General features: G+C 40.8%; 1 protein-coding gene and 1 non-coding gene across 3 annotated transcripts; one reads left to right on the top strand and one right to left on the bottom strand.

The window, feature by feature from the left end:
- The first annotated feature begins 2,282 nt into the window (after positions 1-2,282).
- Positions 2,283-25,678, top strand: EIF4B (eukaryotic translation initiation factor 4B). Of its 2 annotated transcripts, none has more exons than XM_061127353.1 (15): positions 2,283-2,438; positions 9,166-9,303; positions 10,244-10,452; positions 11,839-11,955; positions 13,154-13,208; positions 13,850-13,984; positions 16,695-16,832; positions 16,919-17,092; positions 19,287-19,515; positions 20,505-20,602; positions 21,390-21,603; positions 22,126-22,181; positions 22,763-22,868; positions 23,130-23,202; positions 23,575-25,678. In XM_061127353.1, exons 1-15 carry the CDS (start codon positions 2,426-2,428, stop codon positions 23,650-23,652), a joined length of 1,833 nt encoding a protein of 610 aa, XP_060983336.1. In that variant the 5' UTR covers positions 2,283-2,425; the 3' UTR covers positions 23,653-25,678. The 2 variants fall into 2 exon arrangements, with proteins under 2 accessions (XP_060983336.1, XP_060983327.1); XM_061127344.1 differs by having other exon boundaries at positions 20,505-20,617.
- LOC133049530 (U6 spliceosomal RNA) lies at positions 5,725-5,831 on the bottom strand. The gene has a single exon (XR_009691354.1). It is a non-coding gene; the product is annotated as a U6 spliceosomal RNA (small nuclear RNA).
- Positions 25,679-26,588: the final 910 nt, after the last annotated feature.

Raw genomic sequence — 26,588 nt, 5'->3', positions numbered from 1 at the left:
GAAAAGAGACTAAAGGCATGGCATCACCTAAGTGTTCATGCCAAAAACTTGGGAGAGTTCCTTCTCTGGTGCCCTTTTACATCTAGTCCACTTCCAAAATCTGCATCCATCTCTTTCCATCTCTACACTCATGTCTAAAGCACCAGCTTCTCTCACCAGGATGACAGCAGTCAGGGTTGGCTTATTCAGCAAACACAGCAGACACACTGCCTGGACGCCACCATGCTTCAAGGGCCCCACAAAAACATTTTAGCTTATTTTTAAATTATAAGAAAAAATAAACGTTTAGGTCAAAGAAAATATATTTTATCAATATGTTGGTTTTTATACCAGGACAATCATAAAATACTAATTTTAATATTAGGACTTCCCTGGTGGTCCAGCGGCTAAGAATCCTCCTTCCAATGTAGGCGGCACAGGTTCAATCCCTGGTTGGGGAACTAAGATCCCACATGCCATGGGGCAATTCAGCCCATGCTCTGCAACAAGAGAAGCTACCATGTGCTGCAACTAGAGAAAGCCTACATGCCGCAAGAAGACCCAGTGCAGCCAATAAAGTTAATACTGTTTTAAAGGAGAAAAGGGGAAAAAAAAGAAAAAGAAAGGAGAAAAGGGCCTTTGAAGGCAAAAGTGCCTAGGGTCCATGAAGACATTATGAGGTCCTGGCACCAAGAACCTTTTAATTGATTCTTCTCTTCCATTAACACTCTCCATTCAGTAAACTGAGTGATCCTGTTGTTGTCATCACTGTTGTTTAAAGTATGATGTCTATACACTAAGTGCACAATTCTTGAGTGTACAATCTGATGTATATAAATATACACTTATGTAACCATCACCCATATCAAGATACTAAGTAACCCTTTACAAAACTATTTCAAGTCCTCACACTCCCCTGCATAAAATCTTTCCATGCTTTCCCAATCCACTTGGAATAAAATCCAAACTCCTAAACCTGATTCACAGAGTCTCACATGATCCAACCGCAACATATTTCTCAAACCTCATCTTTTACCACTTTCCCCCCCTCCCTCAACAAACTCAGACTCCAACTTGCCAACATGTTCCTGTCCTGGAGCATTTGATCTAGTTCTTTAGGAGGTTGGCTCTCTGTAACTGAGATCTCAGTTTACATGTCACTTCCTCAGAGGCCTTCCCTGACCATGCAATTTAAGTTGCACAAAATCAGTTTTATCAAATTACCTTAATTACCTGTAGAGTGCTTAACATTTCTAATATTTCATTTAATTACTGCTTATTGCCTGTCTTTCCCTCACTGAACTATATAACATCCTTTGGGGCAGTTTTGTTCCCCAGTTGTACCCAAAATGCCAGTAAAAGCGCCTGACACGTGGTAGGAGCACAAAGCGAGTTTTCCTTAAATGAACTACTACCTATGGGGTTTCCCTGGTGACTCATTGGGAAAAGATCGTTCTTCCCATGCAGGAGACGTGGATTCCATCCCTGGATGGGGAAGACCCCTTGGAGAAGGAAATGCCAACCTACTCCAATATTCTTGCCTGGGAAATTCCATGGACAGAGGAGACTGGCGGGCTACAGTCCACCGGGTCCCAAAGAGTCTGCAAGACTTGGCAACAAGAGGAAGCGCAGATAGCATTAGAATGTTAAATCCTAAGGGCCTGAGTGTTAAATCCTAAGGGCCTGAGTTTGACTGAATTTAGTTTAGAAGACGAAGAATTAAAAGACTTTTAGTAAAAGATCATGGCAAGTAAGTGATGAATGTTACTTTCTTTCCCTTCTGCTGCTGCTGCTGCTAAGTCGCGTCAGTCGTGTCCGACTCTGTGCGACCCCATGGACTGTAGCCTACCAGGCTCCTCTGTCCCTGGGATTCTCCAGGCAAGAACACTGGAGTGAGTTGCCATTGCCTTCTCCGTCTTTTCCTTCTAAACATCCCCAATTAAAACCATCCTTAAGCAGAATGGTGGGTTTATTTTGCTTTAACAAAAAGCAATTTACAAAGAAACTCAGAATCTCCCCAGGAAACCAATTGTGGCACGCCCATTCTGGATTCCAGCCGGCCTCCAATCGGTGCCAGAGAGGTGGAACTTGACAGCGCGGCGCCACCCCTTCCGTTTACCGCACCGGCAGGAAGCCTGGGGATCAGGAGACCCCGCCCCAGGCTCAGACCTGCCCCTCGTCCGCGCGTCGCCCTACGTAAAGCGTGAGGGGTTTCGCGACAGTGCAGGCTCCACCCCTTTGGCCACATGTCGCGCAGGTCTTCCAGTCGGATGCCGCGTCACCTCCTCGCGCTGCTTTACGAACCTAGAGGAGCGCCGCCCCGCCTCCTGTGTCCCTCCTCAATTCCCCGCCCCCTCTCAGTTTCGCGTCTCCTAGCCCGACGCGCTCGCTATAATCACGTGACCGCCTCATCCGGGTCCTTTGCGTTCTCTCTCCCTCTCCCAACATGGCGGCCTCAGGTGAGTGAGCGGCCGAGCGCGGCCAAGGACCAGGCTCCGAAGCGCCTCTCCGAGCCTGATCCACTGATTCTTTGGAGTCGGGGGGTGGGCGGCACCTCTTCCCTTTGGATTTTGGGGCTGCGGCAGGCTGGCGGCTGGGCCATGTTAGGTTATTGCCTCGGGATGTTTGGGGGGAGGGGAAGGACACCTTCCCCTCCCCCCTCACACCCTTTTCACCCCATCTGCTCGAGGTTGGATTGGGGAGCAATGGTAGACTCTGGCTTGAGTTGGAGTGAGGAGGAGCCGCAGAAAGATCAGCGGGAGATGTAGGCCTTCTCATAGACGTGAAGCACTGTACCCGCGTGAAAGCGTGGAAGAAGGAAGGAGGCGGTTGGCGCGCGGACGGGTGCACTCTGAACTAGGTCTCCAAGGCGCGAGGCCGTTGCGGACGGGAGTGGGGGCAGGGAATAAAAGGGGGGCAGTTAGAACCCGAGCGCGAGTCGCTGGTGGGGCGGAGGAAGGCGGCGGTGCGCGTGCGCGGTCGGAAAGCCTAGGGTACTGGAGACTGGCGCGCCTGAAAAGCACGCGCGAGAGCCCAGATGGGAAGGTTTTACGCGCCTGTGTTACTTTCTCTTTGGGTCCTTCCACTTTTTGCTCTTCCCCTTCTAGAGTGTGATCCGGCCCGTATGTTCTTCCAAGGGTAAATGGGTTAGGTTTGGAGGTTGGCGCTACTAGAATTAGACGGGGGTGGGGAACCCGATGTGGTGCGCCCACGTGTTGGAGGAGAGGAAGCAGGGTGGAGACCTAGATTTCTTCTAGACTTTTTCTTACTCAGTCAACACAGTTTTACTTGAGCGTGAACTGTGTATTTGTCAGGCATGGGTTCTAGATGTTGGAGATCCAGTGGTGACCAAGATCAGAGCCCTTGACAGCTTCCGTTTTGGTTGAGCTTTGATAGCCCCAGTAGTGGGGTAGGGCCTTTTTTTTTTTTTTTTTAAGGTAACTGCACAACTGCTAGGAGTTGCTTTTAGAAGAATACTAGTGGCTGGAGTTGATTTCTTGTTTAGAATTTGAGAGGAAATATCACTTTCATGTAAGTCTGCTTGCACTTCTGATGGACTTAGTAGAGAGTCGTGCCAACATTTTGTTAACAGTGATTTTAGAATGGGGGATATGATCTCTCCTCCCTGGCATGAGCCTGCATTTTACAAAACATTTGTTGAACAGTTTATCTCTGAACACTCATTTCTCACCAAGAATTTCTCTTCTCTGTTACATAGAGATGTATGTCTTTGGAAAATGTTGAGGGAATTGAGGTGCAGTTGAGCATATCTTTTACTAGTGTAGTACTTGACAATTGACCTGGCACTTTTCTGTGTGTTGTCTAATTTGATGTTCTTTGAGATAATGCAGATGTTGGTTATGTCCTGTCTGAGGAAGATGAAAATTACTTGTTTGAGGTCACTGTATGCAGGTGGCAGAATAAGGTCAAAATCTTTGAAATTTCTCATTCTTCTCCATTATCAACCTGGGACTAACAAGGTTGGTTTCTGTGTCGTCATAAGTTTTGGATGCTGCCCAGGAGCTTCATCTGAAGTACTTTGGCCTGAATTTGTCATCTTGATGTCTTAGTGTCATAGTTAGTGAAAAGCCTGTATTCCCTTTCTGTATAACTTGTGTGGAATTTTTTTAGAGATAGAAGACACCGATAGCATTGTGTTCATTTTGCAAAGTTAAGTCGAGACTGGTAAAACAGATGTGCTTAGTGAGGTCTCTTCTTTCACTCTACCTGAGTGGAAGCCCTCATCTCCTTTAATTCAGTTACATGAATCTTTCAGCTTGTGTACTATGTGTAAGGGCCCACTTTGGACCTTTTCCATCGTATTGATTTGGTGTATAATGGGTATACACCCATTCTATTAATACAGAGCCACTGTATTAATGGGTCTGTAAAATTAATGTATTTTCAGTATACTTCTTGATGGCCCCTGAAAAAACATCTTATATTTTCTTTGTGAAAATACATGATAAAACTTAACAGGCCTCTTTTACTTTTCTTTTAATTAGAGGAAAATTGCTTTATGATGTGTTGGTTTCTGCTGTACACAGGTGAAACCGCTATAACTGTACATATATCCCCTCCCTTTTACTTTTAAATTAAACTAAAAAATTCTTTGCAATAATACAGTATCCATTGTGACCCATTATTGACCTTCAAGAACTGAAGTTGTCCCAAAGCTAACTATTGCATCTGTGTCCTTACCTATAGGGGATCAAATGTATTTGACACGGGTTAACAGTTTGTGAGATGACTGCTTTGGGATTGTGTACCTGTGTGCACACAAGACCTTTCATTTGCATAACACTTCAGAATGCCATTATATGTGGCATCTTGTTTGATTGTTTTTTATCATAAGATAGTGTCCAATGGTGGTTTTCAGGTTTTCATAGTGCTGACCCCTATAGTTAAAAATGGTTTCACTGGTTGCTATTATATGCGGTTCGTGTATTACCTATCTTCATATGCCTTCCTGTACCATATGTTTGTTATTCTGGTAGTAAGGTACCTAGATTCAGAGAAGGTCAAGGTTAAAATGTCTTATGAAAATTCAAGTACAAATATAAAGAGAAGTATCAAGGTAAAGCATTGTATTTCTAAGTAATGTCACTTTTAAAGAAAGTATACTTTTCAGAGACTCTTGAGGTGTAAGTCACATACCATGTATGTATCACTTGAAATAGAATAACCTACTACATTGTATTCGTTGCAAAACATCCTAAAACTTGTTTTCCAGATCATGGGGAAAGGGATTAACTTTCGAATTTTGGGTATTCTTGTTTTAACTGGTTGGTTGTAGTTAAATATGTGTATGTACATTTATAAGTGCACTCAACCAAAGTCAGTTTCTTAGATTTGTATCGGATATTGCTGTGGTCCATATGTGATCAAAATTGAATATGTGTGGAGAGGTAAGGAGAAAACATTGTGGCATTTTCCTCAGACTGTGTCAAGATGAAGTTGAACAAAGAGATCCCATAACAATAGGGGTCAAGGTGGTTCCCAGGTGGCTCAGTGGTTTAAAAAAAAAAAAAAAATCAGCCTGCTAATGCTGGAGATGCAGGTTCAATCCCTGGTTCAGGAAGATCCCTTGGAGAGGGAAATGGCAACCCACTCCAGTATTCTTGCCTGGAAAATCCCATGGACAGAGGAACCTGGCAGGCCACAGCCCATGACATTGCAAAGAGTTGGACATGACTTAGCATGAGCAAGATGGTGAAGCTTGTTGATCCTGACTCGGTCTTCTTTCTAAATATGGAACGCTTCACGAATTTGCGTGTCATCCTTGTGCAGGGGCCATGCTAATCTTCTCTGTATCATTCCAGTTTTAGTATATGTGCTGCCGAAGCGAGCACCCTGACTCGGTCTTTATTCTCTGCTCTGCTAAACAGTAGCACAGTAAAGGTCGAGGACTCTTAATCTTATGATACTGTGCCACACTCTATGAAACCTCTTTTCATGCTGTGCTCTAAACAGCAGTAAATAAGTCTAGTTCTAGGCACTCTGGTATTTGGGCAGATTGCTTTTTTTGTTGTTGTTATTGGCTGCATTGGGTCTTCATTGCTGTGAGGGCTTTCTCTAGTTGCGGTTCACAGGTCTCATTGCAGAGCACAGGCTCTAGGTGTGTGGGCTTAAGTAGTTGCAGCTCACTGGCTCTAGAGCGCAGGCTCAGTACTTATGACACACAGGCTCAGTTGCTCAGTGGCAGTGTGGGATCTTCCTGAACCAGGGATTGAACCCATGTCCCCTGCATTGGCAGACAGGTTGTTTTCCAATGTACCACCAAGGAAGTCCAAGAACTTAATTTTTCCAAGAAACAATGCCTCATTTAATTATTAAGAACTATGTAAATTCTTCTTCCTGAATAAGAGATACTAGTTTAAGAGGGAGAAGTGGGGCTGCATTGTACAACAAATAAGCTTTTATTGCTTAAAGTACTTTAAGGTGTCTACTGTTTTATTTAAAGAACTAACAGTTTGTCCATAGATTTTACCACTCCAGTATATGTCAGTTGGAGCTTTTATTACTAATACAGTGGAGTTAGAAAAGGAAAACATTCCAAGAAAACTAAAGGAAGCAATTTTACTTTCGATCAGCCTGATAATCCTGAAGATTTGGCTTACTGTAGTCACTTTTCTGCTAATGTGCTTTGTATAGGGCTAGCATGTCCTTTTGTTTGTCTACTTATTTATTGATGTGAAAATACCACTTAGAACACTGGTTCTCAACCATAGGCAATTTTGTCTCTCCCACCCAGGACACTAAGTCTAGGCTTGGAGATTGCTGTTGAGTATACAATACATGGTACAGTGTCTCCCTGCCCTCCCCCCAAAGAAAGGATTACCCAACCTAAAATGTCAGCCAGGAGGGCAGAAATTGAAAAAGAGTTAAGCTGATCAGTTGTAGTATTTATTTTTATACCTATCATAACAAAGCTTAACTAGATGAGTATATAAAGAGCTTCACAAGTACCTAGTATTTAGTCAGTAAATTACAATTGTGATGAGGCAAGCAGGCAGTTAGAGGGTTTAATAAAATTTCTGGGACTTGTGTTTTTTTTCTTCTTGTCCAAGTGGATTTGGTCTTAAATAATTGGGATGTGTTTTATTATATGGTTGAACTTTCACCAATTCACAAAAAACTTAAAGACGTTTAAGAGTTGGATCGGCTCAGTCATTGTGTCAAGGGTTTGATACTGCTGGAGCATTAAAGGATGCTTTACTTAATAAAAAAGAGAACATCGTTGAAGTCCTAAACATGGAATGGACATAGACATTGCAGGAGCAAAAGGTGCATGAAGGATTTAAATAACATTGTTTCTCAATTATTAGAATAAAACAGAGTGGAGAGAGCATTTAGGTTTGTTAATTTCACTTTTTTAAAGGCTTGTTCTGTTAATCTGCTGCTTATATCATGATTGAGTCAGTGCTGCTGCTAGATTTAAAGAAGTTAGAGGTCTTGAGGAAGAGTTTTAGTTTGTCTTTATATGAAGGCTATCATCATCCAACAGTGATTTCTCAGCCAGAAGTTTTTGGAGGGGCCAGTCACAGAATCAGAGGGGAAAGGGATATGTATCGTTTGAAAAGACATTCTAAAACGGTGTTTTAATTTTCTTTTTTGAACACACTATTTTGAAATTTTAAATGACGTTAAAGGAGAATGTGAGATTAGTTTGTCAAGAGTCAAGGGGTAATAATTGAGAAAACCTGATATAGAAAATTGATTTACGCCAAAATCAAACAAAAGACAGATTGGTTTTCCAGCTTGTGCTGTTTTGGCATTAGATTTGTAGGTAAAACAAAGGGGGAAAAGCGATACTAAAATCAAACTATTATTCTCATGTTGGGCTTTACCTCATTGAATGTGCTGACTACCAGTTCTATTTTATTTTCTCAATGACCAGACAGATCATGAAGCCCCATGAAGGTAAAGCTCTCTAGCTAGCATCATACAAGTCCCACTTACTTTTTAATTGAACAACTAAAATAAGCCTATACACTATCATTCTACCACAAAGGTATGTTTTATGTCTTATTCAAATTAAGATTTCCCCCAGGCCTTTACATATGAGCTAAGAGCAGTATCAGTATTATCAAACTTTGCATAGCTACTTTCTTTCAAAGCATAGGATAGAGCCATATAACCTGATGATCATAAATGAGTTTTGGAATAGGGTTACTATTAAATCACTTGAGAGACACATGAAAACTTCACATTCAAGACCATATTTTCCCTATATAATTGTAGCCAAGTTTGTCTGTTTTGTGCATTGAGACCATAATTCTTGAGGTTCATTTTGTGTCCAGAAGGTTCATAACATTCATAGCAAACAGGTCTTTAGTTCCTGAGAGTTGTATTTTAAAGGAAAGGTAAGTACCAGGTGAGAGAACGGTCTCCGTTCAGTTAAGCAAATGGTGCATCGAGTTACAGACTCTTCATCATTTTGGATTGAAAATTGAAAGTTTGTTGAGAATTGGAACATGGAGAAGGGACTCATCATTATAAAAGGCATGAAACTGATCTTTGTTACAACAGAGCTGCTTGTCATGGTTTTTTGGGGATTTTGTTTTTGTTTTCCTTAGCCATGTCACAGCTGCTCTGAAGGGCCAATTCTAGAACTTCAGTTAGTCCTTTCAGCTCTTCTGCATTAGCTGCTGACTGGTGCCATCTGAGAAGAAGTTCTAAGGATTGGAGAGTTAGAGCACCATGGTCAGGATTCCTAAAGATTTCATAACTGGAGAAAACATTAAATTGCTGCTTCTCAGGGATTTCTTATGTTTTTCCTTTAGTATAATATCTCATTTTCATATGTGGTGTTAAGGTAGGGAAGGAGTGTCAGAATATTAGAGCAGAGATTTTGTTTTGTTTCTTTGTGTCCTGGGAGCAATGAATGTAGTAACCTTTCTTAAACACAAATAGTTAAATTAAAAATCTCAAATGATACACAAGAGAATGTAGTAGGAAATAAAAGTCCCCCCCCGGGGCCCCCCCAATTTTACTTTTCACTTCTCATTGGGCTTTCTCCTTTATATCTGCATGGAATTCTTTCGTATAAATGTACCACAATCTAAACCTTTGATGGGCCTTTTTTGTTGTTTTCTTGTAAGTACATTTAACACTAGTGCAGTGTACAATTCTGTAAAGACCCAAGTATTGATGAATAATCTTTCTCTTATTTTTTTGAAACAGCGAAAAAGAAGAATAAGAAGGGGAAGACTATCTCCCTAACAGACTTTCTGGCTGAGGATGGAGGGACTGGTGGAGGCAGCACCTACGTCCCCAAACCAGTCAGCTGGGCTGATGAAACGGACGATCTGGAAGGGGATGGTGCGTTTCCTTCTGTTGTCCATCATGCCTGGAGTTTCTGAACAAGACCTATCCCATAATAATGCTTCACACTTGCAGTTTGGAAGAAGCGTACTAATTTTGTAGAACCTGAAATCTTATGTTTATGTATTTGTACATAACAAAATAGGTTAAGGCTGTGAGTTTGAAATAGGGACTAAAGTGGTGATTGAAGAGGGCTTAGTGCCAATTCTGGCTGTTACAGTAATAGAGTTTTGTCAGGATACTGTCCTTTTAAGCCTTGTTTTCTTCATTTGGAAAGTAAGGACTAGATGATTTCATTTTAGGTCTAAAATTCTGTGATGTTCTCATAAAGTAAGATGGCAATATAATCTATAAGCTGTTTATACTTAACAGTCAAGGAATAATTTGTTTAGTATGAAGGCATGGTGTTCCTGAGTAAACAAAAATGGTCTGAGGGAAAGGAATAGGAATAGTAATTATGGTGGGAAAATATTTGAAGAATTTCTGTGCCTTCACAGAATAGCTGGCAACAGGCAGGAGCTATAAAGTCATTGGGCCTGACAAGTCTGATCACCCATCATTTTTGTCTAAAAGCCTTCATTGCAAACTGAAAAATACTTTTTCTTTTGTGACCTATTTTTGTATTAAGAAATTTCATCTAGATCGTACCTTCTATAAGTGTTGATACCTGAGGTACAAACTCATGGGCAGTACCGTAGGGACAGTATCTCCTAGCTCCACTAGGATTACCATCCTGCTGGGCTATCATCTGTGACCTTGGTAGGCAAGTTATAAAACCTTCCCAAAATCTTCCTTTTGTGTAAAATGGGGAACGAGCTCACAAGATGACTACAAAGCTAAGGTGGAATAAAATTGGCACTTCGTGTAGGTCCTCTTATTCTACAGTGGTACTAAGGGAAGTTTCTTCTGTTGTTTAATGTCTACTTTTCTACCATAGTTTCAACCACTTGGCATAGTAATGATGATGATGTGTATCGGGCACCTCCAATTGACCGTTCCATCCTGCCCACTGCTCCACGGGCTGCTCGGGAACCCAATATCGACCGGAGCCGTCTTCCCAAATCTCCACCCTACACTGCTTTTCTAGGGAACCTGCCCTATGATGTGACAGAAGACTCCATTAAGGAATTCTTTAGAGGATTAAATGTAAGTGTAAAGGATTTAGGTAATGAACTAGATAGAGAGGGTAGAGTAGTGACTGTCTCTTGAATTCCTATGTTGAGAAAAGTTCTGAGGTTATATATAGACCTAAAAAAAAAATCAGTATATAATTAAGTGGCATTTAGGCCCTCTGGCTGAGAATTTTCTCATTTGGACAGTCTTATCAACAATTTAATGCCATATTGATACAGGGAGAATCTGTCAAGAATATATACCCTTCTTATTAAGAAACTTAAAGGTGACATTCCCAGTTGAATGTTGAAAAGTGGGAAGAAAGTTTCTCTGAACTCAGCTATTCTGTTAATGACATACAGGCTTATAGCAAAACTACATTTAAAACTATGTTTAATATTTTATATGAATACATTTAACTGAGCAGATATGTAGTTTATATAAACAGAATCTGTTCACATATAATGGAATTCACAGGCTTGCTTAAAAAGCTTAAGGCAAGATGTTTGAAAACACTGATCTGAAAGTTTCCAGAAAGACAAAGTATGTGGTACCTAGAAGTCCTTTTTCCAAACTTTGATGAAAAAATACTTAAGATTTCAAAAGTGGAAGGAGTAATAATTTCCAATTCTATTGGGTTTTTCTCCAGAGTCTTTGCCAATAAGAAGACATCTGTATTCCCTTTTATTTCGTTCCTTTTCCTGCTCTACTCACGAGTGGAGTCAAAATAGAATTTGAAAGCAACTAACAAAATCCATATCTCAGAACCCCAGAATAAAGTATCAAATCAGTGATGCAAAAGATAACTTGAATATATGCACAGTGTTAGAGAAGTGAAGAAATAATAAGGGTTAGAAAACAGACACAAAAGGTGACAAGAAAGTAGTTAGAAGTATGATCTGGTGCTTTATCATCTCAGAATTTGGCAGAGAGGGTAAGGATGGTGAGAGTTTACAATCCAGTGTTTGATTCAGTCAAGCTATAAATATGTGAAAACAGTAAATAATGTTTCTCAGATAAGTCAGCTTGTCATATACTGCCCAGAAAAGCTTTTGGCAAAAACTGAGTCTAATTTCTGAGAGAAAAATTGAAAATCAATTAATTGTGGAATAGGCAATTCCTCTTAATTGAAAAACAACTTAAAAATAGAAATACAAAATGAGGCAGAAGTCAGGAGTACAAGAAATACACTGAACTTGTTCAAGTTTTTTAAAGGTTAAATTCATACTGTTCAAGTTGAAAAGATTTTAACAAGGTATATAATGAAGTCTCTCTTGTATCCCTCTGTACCAGTTTTCCTCCTGGAGACATCTAGGTTCTTGTGTATTCAGAGAAATCCATTGCATACACAGTGTCAAAAAAAGAAGGCAAGTGAACAAGGACATTGAATTTGGGAACTATTTCTTATTTCTTCTTTAGATCAGTGCGGTGCGTTTACCGCGTGAACCCAGCAATCCTGAGAGGTTAAAAGGTTTTGGTTATGCTGAGTTTGAGGACCTGGATTCCTTGCTCAGTGCCCTGAGCCTCAACGAAGAGGTAAATAAAATAAGGGTGGGGTTAAGGGCTGGGAGCTAACAACTCTTAAGTTTATCAAACTGATTATTTTTTAGTCTAGGTCTTTAGCTATTTCAGAGATTCCCACAATATCTACAAAGAAAAGCCTGGATTATTTATCAGTATTCCAGTTAACTTTCAATATCTAGCAAGTTACACTTCCCTTCAGCAAGTTCAGCAGGGCCTAGTAATAATTTTAAGAGAGCTCAGAAACATTTCTAAAATGTCATTTGTATCAATACTTGCTCCTAGGAATGACAGTAAACATTCAGTCCTGCTTTTTTACTATTGCCTGTAGATGTTTTCCTACCTAGACACACCAGAGGTTCAGTAGGGAGAGAAAATTCAGTTGTTAATACATGAAGGGGAATGGAGATTAAATCTAATTGTGCTCAGTTATTTAAGGCCATGTATGGATTAGTTAGGCTTGCCCAAGCAGGAATATTAAATCAGTTAGTTGCTTATTAGTAATAAAAAGTTTCTAATCTAGGAACTGCTTTTTTACCTCTAGTAACTTTAGAAATCAAACTGATTATATCTGGAAAGGAAAAAAAGGCTCTTTTTTTAAATTCCAGAAACCTTTCTTTGTTTATTGAGAAGGCAATTTCCAATGACATTTGTGGCATTATTCTGTGGTCCAAATCTGACATTGGACGTGATTGAAAGCAACTCCTCCTAAAATATTTTATTTGTGTATTTAGTTAAATATTAATATATGAAAAACAAAAGTTGTTGGAAGTTTTTCTTTTCATGTCACTTTTAGGTTTCATTAACATTACTAATTTTTAACTTCTCAGTCTGGATAAGAAAAGGATACCATACAACTGTTATTGTCTGAAGTTTGCTGAATTGACTATAATGTAAAAGGATTATACTTAATAAATTGCCTGTGATAGTTAAAAAGTTAAATCTATTCTGTGAGATTTGACTTTATAAAAATAGATAATTGAGGTGACATTTATTTAAGCCCAACTTAAATGTTAATTCTACGAGGTTATTTTATATTCAAGTCTTTATAGAGGATTCTTTAGCCAACAGATTGTAGTGTTGGCTAGATTACAGTGTTTTTCCTTTATCTTCCTTCCCCCAGTGCTTCTGCTATGCCCAGACGTTCAAGGTCACTCATGGGATTTGTGCATAATGGGGCAAAAGGTTGGTTAATATGGTCCTATGCTCTCAGTCTCTAGGTAACAGGAGAATTCGAGTGGACGTTGCTGATCAAGCACAGGATAAAGGTGAGAAAGCTGACTGAACGTGTTCAAGTGTTGTTTCGTCTGGTCCTAGGATGACAAACCAGAGGTGCCCTTCCCCAGAAATTTTTAGTGGAGGCCTACCTTAATCTCAATCAGTAATTGTTGGCTGAGGGTGGTTTTGCTTCACAGGGGACATTTGTCAGTATTGGGAGACATTTGGGTAGCCACAAGTGTGGGGAGGGCTGACATCTAAAAGAATCCCGGGACTGTTCTATAGTGTGTATGATGGCCCCCACAACAAAGAATTGTCCAACCCAGAATGTTAGTTGTGTTGAGACTGAGAAACCCTGATTGGCTTACATGAACATTAAATATATACTAAATAAATTACATACCTAGCACTCTGGACACCAAGGGAGCCCGATTCACGTGTATTTTAGAGGTTCCTGGCCTATATAGACAATGAGACAGGTAAGCATTAAACCAGTAGGAATGAATTGAGGAAGGGAGTCATTTGGTTGAGTTGAAGAGTACACTAACCAGGGTGGGATGACTTCATGACAACGCTGTGGTATAAGCAGGTATTGTGTGTGAGGCAGTAGGGGTTGTCTACACGTGCGAAAAATACTTGGCAACAGTTTTTGTGAGCTAACCTGTGGTGTTTTTATTTGATACATCCGTAGACAGGGATGATCGTTCTTTTGGCCGGGATAGAAATCGTGATTCTGACAAAACAGATACCGACTGGAGGGCCCGTCCTGCTGCAGACAGCTTTGATGACTACCCGCCTAGAAGGGGTGATGATAGCTTTGGAGACAGTAAGTTCATTTTCATCCAGTTAGTTTCTTCTGTGTTCTGAGGGTGTTTTGTAATTAGACAAATAACAGAAAATTCATTACCTTCAAAAAGCCTAGATGTCTACCCATACACCACATACTTTTGTGGGCTCAGGATATAGCAGTGAACAAAACATAAAATACTGCTCTCTGGACATTATTTAACAGGGGAGAGATGCAAATAAAATGTGTAATTTAGAGATGACTAAGTAGTGGTTTGTTGATATAATGGACTACTTGATAGCATAAAATACATGTGATGACAGGGATAAAATTCAAAACTTGTTTGGTGTGGCCGAGCTTCATGGCTTATGGGATCCTAATCCTCCTGACTAGTAATTGAACCCAGGATCCCGGCAGTGAAAGTGCTGAGTCCTCACCAATAGACCACCAGGGCATTTCCGAAACCTGTTACAGTGAGGAAGAAAAGCAAAAATGTGGAGGAATTTTAGAGCAGTATCATGTAGTGTAAACACGTAAGTTTGTAAAGATAAGTGCATGGTAACGTAACCACCCTCATGATTATGGATAGAGGGTGGAGGGAATTCTTTCACTACATTTGTAACATGCTACTTTTTAAATTTTAAAACTGAAATAAACATGTAAAATATTGACAGAGTCCTCCTTGACATAGTTAAGATGTAGAAGGACAGAGTCATGTTTGTATCTGATTTTTAGATCAGTCTGTGACTCAACAGAGCCTTGGGAGAACTACTTAGGCACTTTTACTTCAGTATCTATGCAAGAGGTTCTATTATTAACAAGGGGAAATGGCTCTTGAAAGGAAAAGTAGACAATCAGCCCAAGGGGTCCCAGGAACATGACAATTTTCTCACCTCAGATATTAAATTTAGAGAAAGTAAGATGGATAATAACAAGGAAAGACTAGGCCAGGGCCCCAAAGTTAGCCCTGCCAATGTGGTAGAGGTAGGTCCCGCACTGTGCCACAAAGGGTAGACACCCCTGTCCCAAGCCAGTAGCCCATAAAAGACACCTTGGGAGTGGGGCAAAGTATTATGCTAAATGTTTTGTATATTTCCAGAATATGCTGTCTTATAATAGCATAACTCCTGTGCTACTTTTCGTCACTGTGGATCCCTGCTCTCTCAGTGCAAGTTTATAATTTATAAAGTTTGTTTATTTACTTTTTTATTTTGCTCATGCCACGAGGTATGTGGGATCTTAGTTCCCCATCCAGAGATTGAACATGTGCCCCCCCTGCGTTGGAAGCGCAGTCTTAGCCACTGGACTCTGTCAGGGAAGCCCCTTCATTTATAAAATCTAAACTACCTGTGGATGAATGTTCATGCAGACAAAATGATGACCTTTGCAAAATGAAACCATTGTTTAAAATGAAGCTGTCAAAAAATAAATAAATAAAATGAAGCTGTCATAAAAATAATATCTATCTTTGACCTACTCAAGTAAACTCAAAACGTCTTTTAAGTTGGCTGTTTCATTTTTTAATTAATTGGTTCATATTGAGATGTTGAAGTGTTTTAATTAACCGGTTGTCATATGTTGCATATATTTTTCTCATTTTGATTTGTGGTATATGTCATTATTTTTCCATGCCAAATTTTTGTTTTCCCCACCACCACACCACATGGCTTTTGGCATCTTGTTTCCCTAACCAGGGATCAAACCCATGCCTCTTACTGTCAAAGCTTGGAGCCCTAACCACTGGACCAGCTGAGAGTTCCCTCCATGCTAAACTTTTAAGTAGTCTTTGATTCTTTGATATCAAGTGGGAAAGATTGCAGCTATATTTTCTTCTGGTGTTTTGTGCTTATGTTATTTAATATTTAAATCGTTGATCCTGGAAGTTTATTATGGAATATACAGCCGTCCATGTCTCCTCCCCCCCCATATCTGTGGGGATATATTTCAAGATACCACCACCCCCACATGGATGCCTAAAACCTTGGATATTACTGAATCCCATGTGTTACTCTGTGTTGTTCCTGTACATACATAGCTATGAAGTTTAATTTATAAATTAGGTATACTAGAGATGAACAATAATAATAATAAAATAGAACAATTGTAACAGTATACTGTAATAAAAGTTACATGAATGTGTTGTCTCTCTCAAAGTATATCTTACTGTACTATACTGTGTGGGTACGCTGGACAAAAGGGATGATTTGTATCCTGGACAGGTTGGAGGAAGAGAGCATAGGATTTCATCCATGCTATTCAGAACAGCACACATTGCTGTTACATTTTAAAACTTAAGAATTGTGTATTTCTGGAATTTTCCATTAAAAAATTTTGGCTGTAGTTGACCACAGGTAACTGAAACTTCAAAAAGCTAAACCACAGATAAGGTGGGACCACTGTATATTTATCTCTTCCCTAACTTCCTCCTAAATTGTTACCCCAAGACTTCCCTGGTAGCTCTGTCGGTAAAGCGTTCCACCTAGTGTGGGAGATCTGGGTTCAATCCCTAAATTGTTACCCCAGGAACATTTATTGAATCACTAGAGAACTTTTTAAAAATAACTATCGAGAAAACTTAATTTAATACAAATTATTCTGCCTTGGATATAATATTTTTGTTGTTAATAAAAACAGACACCTCAGCGAATATGAGCTCGAAACCAAACTGACCTAATGGGCTGTCATGTTTCTTTTTATTAGCAGTGTCAAAGAAAAAGGAATGACGTTACCTGTCTCTCTTCTTCTCTAGAGTATCGAGATCGTTACGATTCAGACCGATATCGTGATGGGTATCGGGACAGTTACCGTGATGGCCCACGCCGGGACATGGATCGATACGGGGGCCGAGATCGCTATGATGACCGAGGTGGCAGAGACTATGACAGAGGTCATTATAAAACACAAATGAAATGGTCTTCAAGAGCTTCCTTCTTCCCTCCAGTGTGATGATTACAATTTGGGATCTGTTTACAGGCTACGATTCCAGGATAGGCAGTGGCAGAAGAGCATTCGGTAGCGGGTACCGTAGGGATGATGACTACAGAGGAGGCGGGGACCGCTACGAAGACAGATACGACAGACGAGATGACCGGTCCTGGAGCTCCAGAGATGATTACTCTCGGGATGATTATAGGCGGGATGATAGAGGTAATCATCTTGTCTGCTTGCTTGATGGAGCGTTACAAGTAGAGGAGTAACTGGTTGAAAATTTCCAGTTAATGGGCACAAACAGAATCTGCACATAGTTAAAAGAGAAAAATGCATCAGAACAGGATAGAAAGAGCATTAGATTAAAATGAACATGATGAAAATAAAGTCTAGTTCTAACCTCTCTTAGCATATGGATTAAAATTTAATTGAATAGACAAAAAAGGAAAAAACCATTTGCTAGACTCTTATAGTAAGGTCTCACTTAAAATAGGCTGTTTTAGCCCCACTTTTCAAGTGAAGAAATGAAACTCAGTCACAGTCTTAGAGCCAGTAATTGGTAGGCAGTATGGGTTAAAAACCAGGTGTTGCTTATTTCAATGCCAATGTACCAAATGGTTGGTATTCATTCATTAATGTTAAGATGTCAGTGTACCTATTGTAAAATTAATGCCCCTAACTTCATGATCACTTATACAAAATGTGTTGTTACAACTCTACCTCCCAAAAAGTATTGTAAATGGCCACCATTTGTTGTTCTGACTTCAGTGATGTCATTTTAAAAATACTATATCTGGGAGCTCACTAATGGCCTAGTGGTTAGGATTCTGGGCTTTCATTGTCCTGGCTTGGGTTCAGTCCCTGGTTGGGGAACTGAGATTCCAAATGTGGTACAGCCAAAATTAAAATTTAAATAATGTATCTGGTCCAGAATTCTTCTCTGTAATTCTATTTAACACACCTAGAGTTGATGATTAGTAAGTATTCAATGTGGTAGAGGTACAAGTAATGTCTCCACTTTGAAGAGTAGAGGCTCAGATGCAACCTTCGTTAGCTACTGACCTTTGCTTTTCATGCCGTCTCCTCTCCCAGTCATTGATTTCCACCCGCCTGTCACCCCCAACTCCTAGGATCTGCCCCCTTTCCTCCAGGGTCACTGCCACTGTCACTGTTCAGACATGGTTGCTGTGCCCATGTTATTAACATTTCCCTCTTTTCACATTGGTTTGGGTTGTCTTTCTGGAACAATATCTAATTAGGTTATTATTCTTCTTCTAAAACCCTTTTTTGTCTCTTGATGGCCTGAAACATACCCTTTTGTACCTCTGACATAGACAAAGGCCTTCACTGCTCTGCCTCTTCATACTCCTGCTGTTGATATGGTATCTGAAATATAAGTGTTCAGATTATTTGTTGAGTAGGTAAATGAAATTATCAAAGGAGGAAGAAGGGGACACTGTGTACCACAGTGGGAGGAGTAGTGGAGTTGCTTCAATAATGTGGATTTCATTTTTTGGTCCACCCTATATTAGGTGTGTGACTTCAATGAGTTCTTATTTCTGACCCGTTGTATCCTATTCACATTGGTTATGGCCCCTTGAGTTATACAGATGAAAAATGTTACCTTAAAAGTTACATAAACTACTAATGTAAAACCTTTATAGAAAATTTAAATTTTGCTACACAGTACTCTCTTTGTTTGCAAATACATAAATATGTACAAAAATAATAAAGACATGCATGAGAAGGATAAATAGCAAATTGAGCATAGTAGTTTGGCGAAGACAACATGGCTAAGCATGTTACCAGGGAAGGCTGTGGAAATTTTTGCAATGTTTTAAGTCAGGTGGTTGATGTACACAAGCATTCTTTATATCTTTTATGTCTTTTGTATGTTTGAAATGTTTAGGATAAACACTGATTTTTGAGAAACACAATCTCCCTGAAGCACTCAGGTTTATCTTGAAATATTCTGACAGCTTGGATCCAGGAAGAAACCAGACCCCTTTAGAGTTGACATTGTGGTGTTCACTGTTGCATGCTTTTCCCTATGAATCCCTATCAAATTTATATATTATACACAGATAAAGAATACAAGAGCTGGAGTCTTCCCCAGCATAGTGTTACAAGTTCTTCTTAACCTACTAAAATGATTCATCTTCCACACCACATATTTTAACAAGATACTTTCATCCAATATCTTATCATAGTTCAAAATCCCCCCAGATGATAGTAATCATGGTAAATGATCAGTTTAATGATCTGCCTCCTTACCTTTGTTGGATTGGCTAGCCACTCTTTAATCTGAATACTAAATAGCATTTCATAAGAGATATGTCTGGCAATCTGACTTTTAGCCATCAGCTTCTAGCGATTTCCAGAAACTATTACTTAAGAGTTTTATTTAACTTAGGTCCCCCCCAAAGACCCAAACTGAACCTAAAGCCTCGGAGTACTCCTAAGGAAGATGATTCCTCCGCTAGCACCTCCCAGTCCAGTCGGGCAGCCTCTATCTTTGGAGGGGCAAAGCCTGTAGACACAGCTGCTAGAGAACGAGAAGTAGAAGAGCGGCTACAGAAGGAACAAGAGAAACTGCAGCGTCAGCTGGATGAGCCAAAACTAGAGCGACGGCCTCGGGAGAGGTGAGGGGTTTCCCATCCATGAAGCCCGTGATTCTTAATGGGGGCATTGTATTTCTAGGACTCTTGGGAAATTTGTGTGAGTGTTGCTGGTTGTCAGTTACTAGCATTTAGTGCTCATGGGCGGAAGTTGCCAAGTGGCAGTGAGTGAGACAGTTTCTTTAGTTAGGGAAGAGTTGTGGCCTGTCCCTCATGATTTTCAAAAGGCCTCCTGGGCCCTCACAAGCGCCTGCAAATTTTGGCTGACCTTTAAGAAAAAAAATTGCCAAACGCTGCCTTAGTGTATAGAGTAAAATCCAACCAAAGTGAGGTGAATGGATTTACTTCTTTTCAAGTTATTGGAGATGGAGTAGAAAGAATGTTTTCACTCGTACTAAGTATAGGCTGTAAATTATTTTCTAGTTATAATAATCTGATAAAACTAGGCCTGGTTTTTTGATTGATTGGCAGAATTGTGTTGTCAGTAAGGGAGCACAGAGTTACAGATTCTGTAGAAGAATGTTCTTAACCCTAACCAACACTTGATGAAGTACAGGTTTTCCCCGATGTCCAAAAGTAGAGCATTCCTACAAAACTTTTTATAAGCCAAAATGGTGTAAATCAAAGAAGCAATTATTTTAGGACACGTTTTGCTAACAGATAAAAAGCTTGCTGCAAAACCAACACTGAACTCTGTTTTCACTTTTCATGTTTTTTATAAAAGCAGAATCCTCAGGATTTCTTTCCAGTAGCAGCAGCATATATGGGTCTTTTTGTAAAAGTAAAGTGGCATAAAGGTAACTTTGAAGCAAGTGATACTTGTATTTAGAACCCAAGTGTGTTAATGTCTGCCACTTTGAAATGGTTTGAGCAAGAAAGACAGGTTATACACCCACAGATAAAGCCAACACGATAAAACTTATAAAGTGATAGTTCTTGAGGGGTCAGCATGGGTCCAAGGTAGCCATCACTGAGCTGGACGTGATGTATTTTGTTAAATCTCTTTTATACAGACACCCAAGCTGGCGAAGTGAAGAAACTCAGGAACGGGAACGATCGAGGACAGGAAGTGAGTCATCACAGACTGGGACCTCAGCCACATCTGGCAGAAGTAAGTCAGACCAGGGTGGGTATTTCATTATTGCCCTTTTCCATAACCTAACATATCCATAGCCAAATTATGCACAGACTTTGGAATATGAAATTTAGTCATGGACTCTTTATTTGAGTTATCATGGATTGGTCTGACTTTCATATCTGCTCTGAAAAAATCTGGGAAATGGGTACCAGAAGTGACTTAGTTGATCAGTTTAATAGCCTCCCACTGAAAAGTACACTTGACTGTTGGGTTTGTCCCCTCATCTTAGGTTCTTGTGTCACTTTGTTGTTGTTGTGCTGGGTCTTCATTGCTGTAGGTGGGCTTTCTCTAGTTGTGGAGAGAGGAGACTGCTCTCCAGTTATGATGCATAAAGACTTCTCGTTGCGGAGCCCAGGCTTTAGACGATGGGCTTTGGTAGTTGCGGCACACAGGCTGTTTCTCCACGGAATGTGGACTCTTCCAAGACCAGAAATCAGATCTGTGTCCCCTGCAATGACAGACATTCTCATCCAGTGTACTAGGAGTGGGGTCCAAAGTCTTGTATCACTTTTTGTTGTGAGTGTTTCTACATGTGTATCAAGTACTAACATTTTAACACTGAGAACAAAAAAGTTTATAATCTAAGGAAAAAACAATACTATTTTATCTGTGGGGAGCCAAATTCAGCTCTGTGTTTAAGAATAATGATGGAAAGCAGTATACTTGGATGTGGACCATTTTCCGCTCTTCAGGTTCTAATAGATTATTATCAATAAGCCCTTTTTTCTGATGCTTTGAATTTCCCATTCTGACCTCACAGATGCACGAAGAAGAGAGAGTGAGAAGTCTCTAGAAAATGAAACCCCCAATAAAGAGGAAGACTGTCAGTCTCCAACTTCTAAGCCTCCCAAACCTGAACAGCCTCTAAAGGTAATGCCAGCCCCTCCACCAAAGGAGAATGCTTGGGTGAAGCGAAGTTCTAACCCTCCTGCTCGATCTCAGAGCTCAGACACAGAGCAGCAGTCCCCTACAAGGTGAGTCAGCTTGGAAACATGGCAGTTGGTTGGCTATAGACTCTTCAGTGCTCTTTTCTCATGGTGGAAGGTGCCCTCTGGGGTGCTGGCCTTATGGCATCTGATAAGTTCTGCCATCTTGGCTCTCATAGTGCAAATTCTGTGGTGTGCCGGTGGTTCAGTTTTCTGGAGTTTTGCTAGCTGGTTGACATCACTTTGGTGACTCAGTCTGCACACACTATAAATCAGAACCCTCAAGTGCCTCATTATGGCCTTGGGGGTCACGTCACTTCCCTTAGTCTTAGGATTCTTATTTGTAAAGTAGAGGGATAAGATTAACCTAACATGACTGATGATTCTAAGGATGTGACACTTGGTCAAGTTCACATAATTGCTCTATTATTGTCTTTTCCCATATTTTAATGTTTAAAAACATTAAGTATGTGTTTTTAGTTTTCTGTAAGACTTACTGCACTTGACATAGACATTTCTGTTCCTTTCCTAAGATAAGCTGATGAATGTGATTACATGTTTTCTTTCTAGTGGTGGAGGGAAAGTAGTTCCAGCTCAACCATCTGAGGAGGGATCAGCAAGGAAAGGTAAGGCCAAGAGGGAAGTAGGCCATTCGCCAAGATAGAGGCCTAAATTTTTAAAAAAAAAAAAAAGATTAGAGGAATATAGAGGAATTGGAAAATACTGAACTTCATTGTATTTTGCACCTTTTTTGTTGTTGTTAAAAGTTGGTTGTCTGCCTTTTCTTGCCAGTAGAGGGCAGGAGTGGCTTGTTTGGAGAAAACGTTGAGCCCTGCCCTTTCCTGGTAGAACATTTCTTTGAAAAGGGAAAGAAAAGGGGGTGGAGAGGAAATTGACATGCTTGGTCCAGATTAGAAATGTCGCCATTTGCAAGGCCAAGGTCACTACACGGCGTCATAGTCCTTATTTCCACTTTGCTTTTCATGATGGCGTTAACCACATGGCGGAAATTTTAAGTGGATCTTATTTAGGGTGTGTGACTGATACAGAGGACATGGAAGAAGGGCTTAGGAATGAAGTCTAGATCAGAGGTAGTTTTCATTTCCCTCAGTACCTTTGGGCACACTTCTCTTCAGCTTAAGGGAAACCTGAGAGTGGGAGTGTTTATTTTCCTTGACTTCCATTTATTTTTGTGCCCCTCAAACAGATGAAAATAAAATAGATGGGGTAAGTGCCCCAAAAGGCCAAAGTGGGAACTCCAGCCGTGGTCCGGGAGATGGAGGGAACAAAGACCACTGGAAGGAGTCAGACAGGTATGCATGTCCTTTCTTCATTTCTAATCTCTGACCTGATGCTAGATAGCTGTCTCTTTGTAATTAAGTTCTTCAAGCATTGCCAGTTCCCACTGTGAACCTGTTAAAGTCAGCCAATATAGTCAGTTACAATTCTGAGAATCTAGAAATTACAAAAGGTCCAGATAGCCAAAATTGTTGACTGGATGTGCCTATCAGTATCTGAAAACTGTTTGTGGGTGTTGGGAGAGTCCTCTCCTAAAGGTATTTCTGTCTCTGCAGGAAAGATGGCAAAAAGGATCACGACTCCAGATCTGCACCTGAGCCAAAGAAAGCTGAAGAAAATCCAGCCTCGGTGAGTGTCAAAGACTTCCTCAACTTCCTGTGACCCACTTTCACCACTGAAATTCTGTACATGCTGCAAATAGAGTGGTTGAAAGTGGGTATTGCTGCTTGTTTGAAATAGTGAAAAAAGCTTAGGCTAGCTTTTTTCCTTCATTCTACCTTTCACTACTCTGATCCCCTCTTCAAGATAAAAGGTGATGTATGCCTTCCATAAGAACACACCTGCCTCCAATCAACTCTCCCCAGCTACAGCTCCATCAGAAAAGCCCGATAAGCAAATGAGTGGGTGTGGTCTGGACATCCACCTCCCATCTGCTGCAGTATCCTGGTCCTTGGGTTTTGCTGTGAGAGTTCAAGGCCTTATCTATCTTGTCTGTTACAGAAGTTCAGTTCTGCAAGCAAATATGCTGCTCTCGCCATTGATGGTGAAGATGAAAATGAGGGAGATTACACCGAATAGACCTCTGCATTCTGTGCTTTCTCCTAGTCTCTCTCCACCCTGGAACATTCGAGAGCAAATCAAACCTCTATCCAGACAAGACAAAATAAAACTCACCATCTCCTGGAGACCTTTCTTAACTTTTTTTTAAAAAAACACAAAATGAAATGAAATTCTTTTGCATGCTGCTGCAGCCTTTAAAGTATTGAACTAACAGGAGAATCACCAGTGTAGCCAGAGAAAGAGACGTACAGCTTTTAATGGAAAAGTTGTGGTGTGTTTTTATGACACATGCAATTGCCTGTGTGATTAGTGCCTAGGGGCCTCCGTTTAGCAAAATGCAGTGACAGTGATGCAGTGTCTGGAATCTAGTTGGGCAGTAGACAGGTATAAGGAAGAGTGAGGTTCTTACCTTTAATTCTTACTATCCTGTTGTGGCATACATGAATTCTCAAATATTATCTGAATAAATTCTCCATCCTCGGCAAGGTAGGTTTAGTCTCCAGGAGGCTGCCAGCCCCGCCTCTCATTTAGTTCTGAGTTACTGGGGCCAGCCTATGGGGAGTTCCTTCATTTGTACCCCCCAGGGGGGTAGGTGGAAGTGAGTCTACAGGCCACTGAAGAATAGGACTGTTTGGTGACCAAAATAAATGGGGAAATCGTGGTTTGAAAAGAAGGTTGGGGGCTTGGTGAATTATCTTGCACCAGTAATAGAGAAAATGGTATATGACCTCCAGTAAACACATGAATGGTTTACTTCCTGGAGCAGGAAGCACTTAGGGTTCGTGGGAATTCCCAAATCTTTTTGTGTCCTGGTTTCACCCTTTCTTAAACACTATCCCTTCTGAAAGTTCAAATAAATCCACATTCTGTTGAAATCTTGAAGTTTTAAAAATTCAGACTTTGTCATCATCTTAGGTTCCTCGTGCTAGTCTTTCCTGTTCCCTTCCACAGACTTGGACTTCGGTCACACTCTTGATCTCCTAGGCATCCTCTAGAGCCCCCTGGGAGCTGTCTAATGAGGAATCACTACTGCCTTTCTTAAGCAATTCTTGGCTCCTTCATGTCTTGAGTCTCACTCCTTCCCTCAGCTATTCCTGCTCCTGCTGCTTTGACCCCTTTTGCACCTCAGAAAACTTCAGAATTACCAGTCTTAGGTGGTGAGTGTGGCCACTCATCCACATTGGGGTGAATGGAAATTAAATTGGAAACCTTTCTTACAACTTTGATTGGTGTTGGGGGGTGTGCTTTTTGAAAAAGTTTCCATCTCTGCACTGAAATCCCACACAAATGTTTGGGTTTATAATGTGGCCTAGACCAATGTGGGGGGGTGGGTTGGTTCTTTTTATTTTTTTAGCATTCCTTGCGAGAATGAATGATAATGGAGAACAATTTAACAAGGTTCTTCTCTTGCAACACAATAGCTTTACTTGCCTGCTTTTATGTGCACCTTGGTACTATCAGCTCAATAGATGGGGTCCTTATGGGCAGTATTGGTACCTACAGAGAAAAGACACCTTGGTCTCTTATTTGCAAGCTTTTTTCCCATCAGTCCTAGGTTAGACCCTGTCCAACCTTGCAGGGTGTTGGTTTATGAGTGCTGCAGCAGTGAGTGTAATGCATCATTTACCCAGTGGACATAAAGGACATACCAAGTGAAGTAACTTTAAATAATTGGCTTGGAGTGGCTAGTAGCTAGGAAGTGGCTTTTAGAGATACCCAAGGTTGAGAGGGTATTTTTTTAAACCATTTGCTATAGATGTTGAAAAGGTAGGGTTTGCCCTCTTCATGTCTACTCCTTCCAAATAGATGTATACAAAAAAGCTGTTTTTTTCCCCCGTTCCTCTACTCTGCCACCCTGTTAAAACAGACAGGGATTTATGACCCGCTCCTCATCACATGTAAAATTTGTACAAAAATATCTTCTATGAAAATGATTTGTAATCTGTAGACTTAATACCTGGGAGATGTCTTGAGATGTAAAATCCCATCCTTTGGGTTTTGGGGTTTATTGTTTTCTCCAAATAAATCTGATCTTTAAAGTTCACTTTAATGCTTAAATTTCTTGATATGCATACCACATTCTGTCCACTGACAGTCTGCTCTCCACACACACACCTTGCTGAAGTTCTCTCTCGGTACTCAATACCACTTTATGCAGCTGAAGTGTGGGACTGCAAGCAGCATCTGTTGATTAAGGCCTCAGAACTGGAAATATGTATCAACTTCCCCTCCATCATTTTTGCCTGGTGTTAACTTTTTAGTACCTGAGAGTATCTGCATCCCATTTCCTGTACTGTTTATTTTAATCGTAAGATAAGCAGGAACTCTAGGGCTACATCTGCAGGTCCTTGAGGTGTTGTCTCCGAAAACCTGCACTCCAGTCTGGATGGGTGCTGTGTCTGCTCTCCTAGCTGTACTATGCAGGTGGAGGGGAGTTGACAGGGTGGTCCAGGTTACAACTGAGGCCACTTTTAAAGCACCAACGGTGGGAATTTTCCAAACAGCTAGGGACAGACTGTTCATTGTTTCAGGGCAGGAAAGAGGTTAGAACAGTGGCAGAGAATCCTTAAGGTCACAAGGGGGTGGAGCATAAAAGCCACAGAAACCGCAGTGGACAATTCTGGGGACTTGGAGCCAAGAGGAAATGGGGGGGGAGATGTGGGAGATGGGAGCACAGTTAAACAGGTGGCTTTCCTGGGCCAATTCCAGCAGCAGTGGCTTGTGTAGTTTACGGCTGGTGCATTGACCTCCAAGTTGAGGGATAAGGGGCGTGTGCTGTGCTGTGATCCCTGTGGGCAGGGAGGAAAAGCTCCCACCCAGGCTGCCTGTATAGCCTGCCTCAGTCACATCCTCCAAAGCCTTCATTTCAAGCCACCCTCTTCACTGTAATACTGAGGTCTGAATAAACTGATGGAAAGAAGGATGAAGATAGGAAAAGGGCTGACTGGAAAGAG

This window comes from Dama dama, chromosome 3 (assembly GCF_033118175.1).
Source record: "Dama dama isolate Ldn47 chromosome 3, ASM3311817v1, whole genome shotgun sequence".
NCBI lineage: Eukaryota > Metazoa > Chordata > Mammalia > Artiodactyla > Cervidae > Dama > Dama dama.
This window is presented reverse-complemented; position numbering and strand designations above follow the sequence as displayed.

Excerpts from the sequence above, each read along its gene's own strand:
- EIF4B (XM_061127344.1), top strand. Across the intron at positions 11,956-13,153 it reads CCCTGAGCCTCAACGAAGAG|TCTCTAGGTAACAGGAGAAT; the intron begins GTAAATAAAATA and ends CTATGCTCTCAG. Across the intron at positions 22,182-22,762 it reads GGAGGGATCAGCAAGGAAAG|ATGAAAATAAAATAGATGGG; the intron begins GTAAGGCCAAGA and ends CCCCTCAAACAG.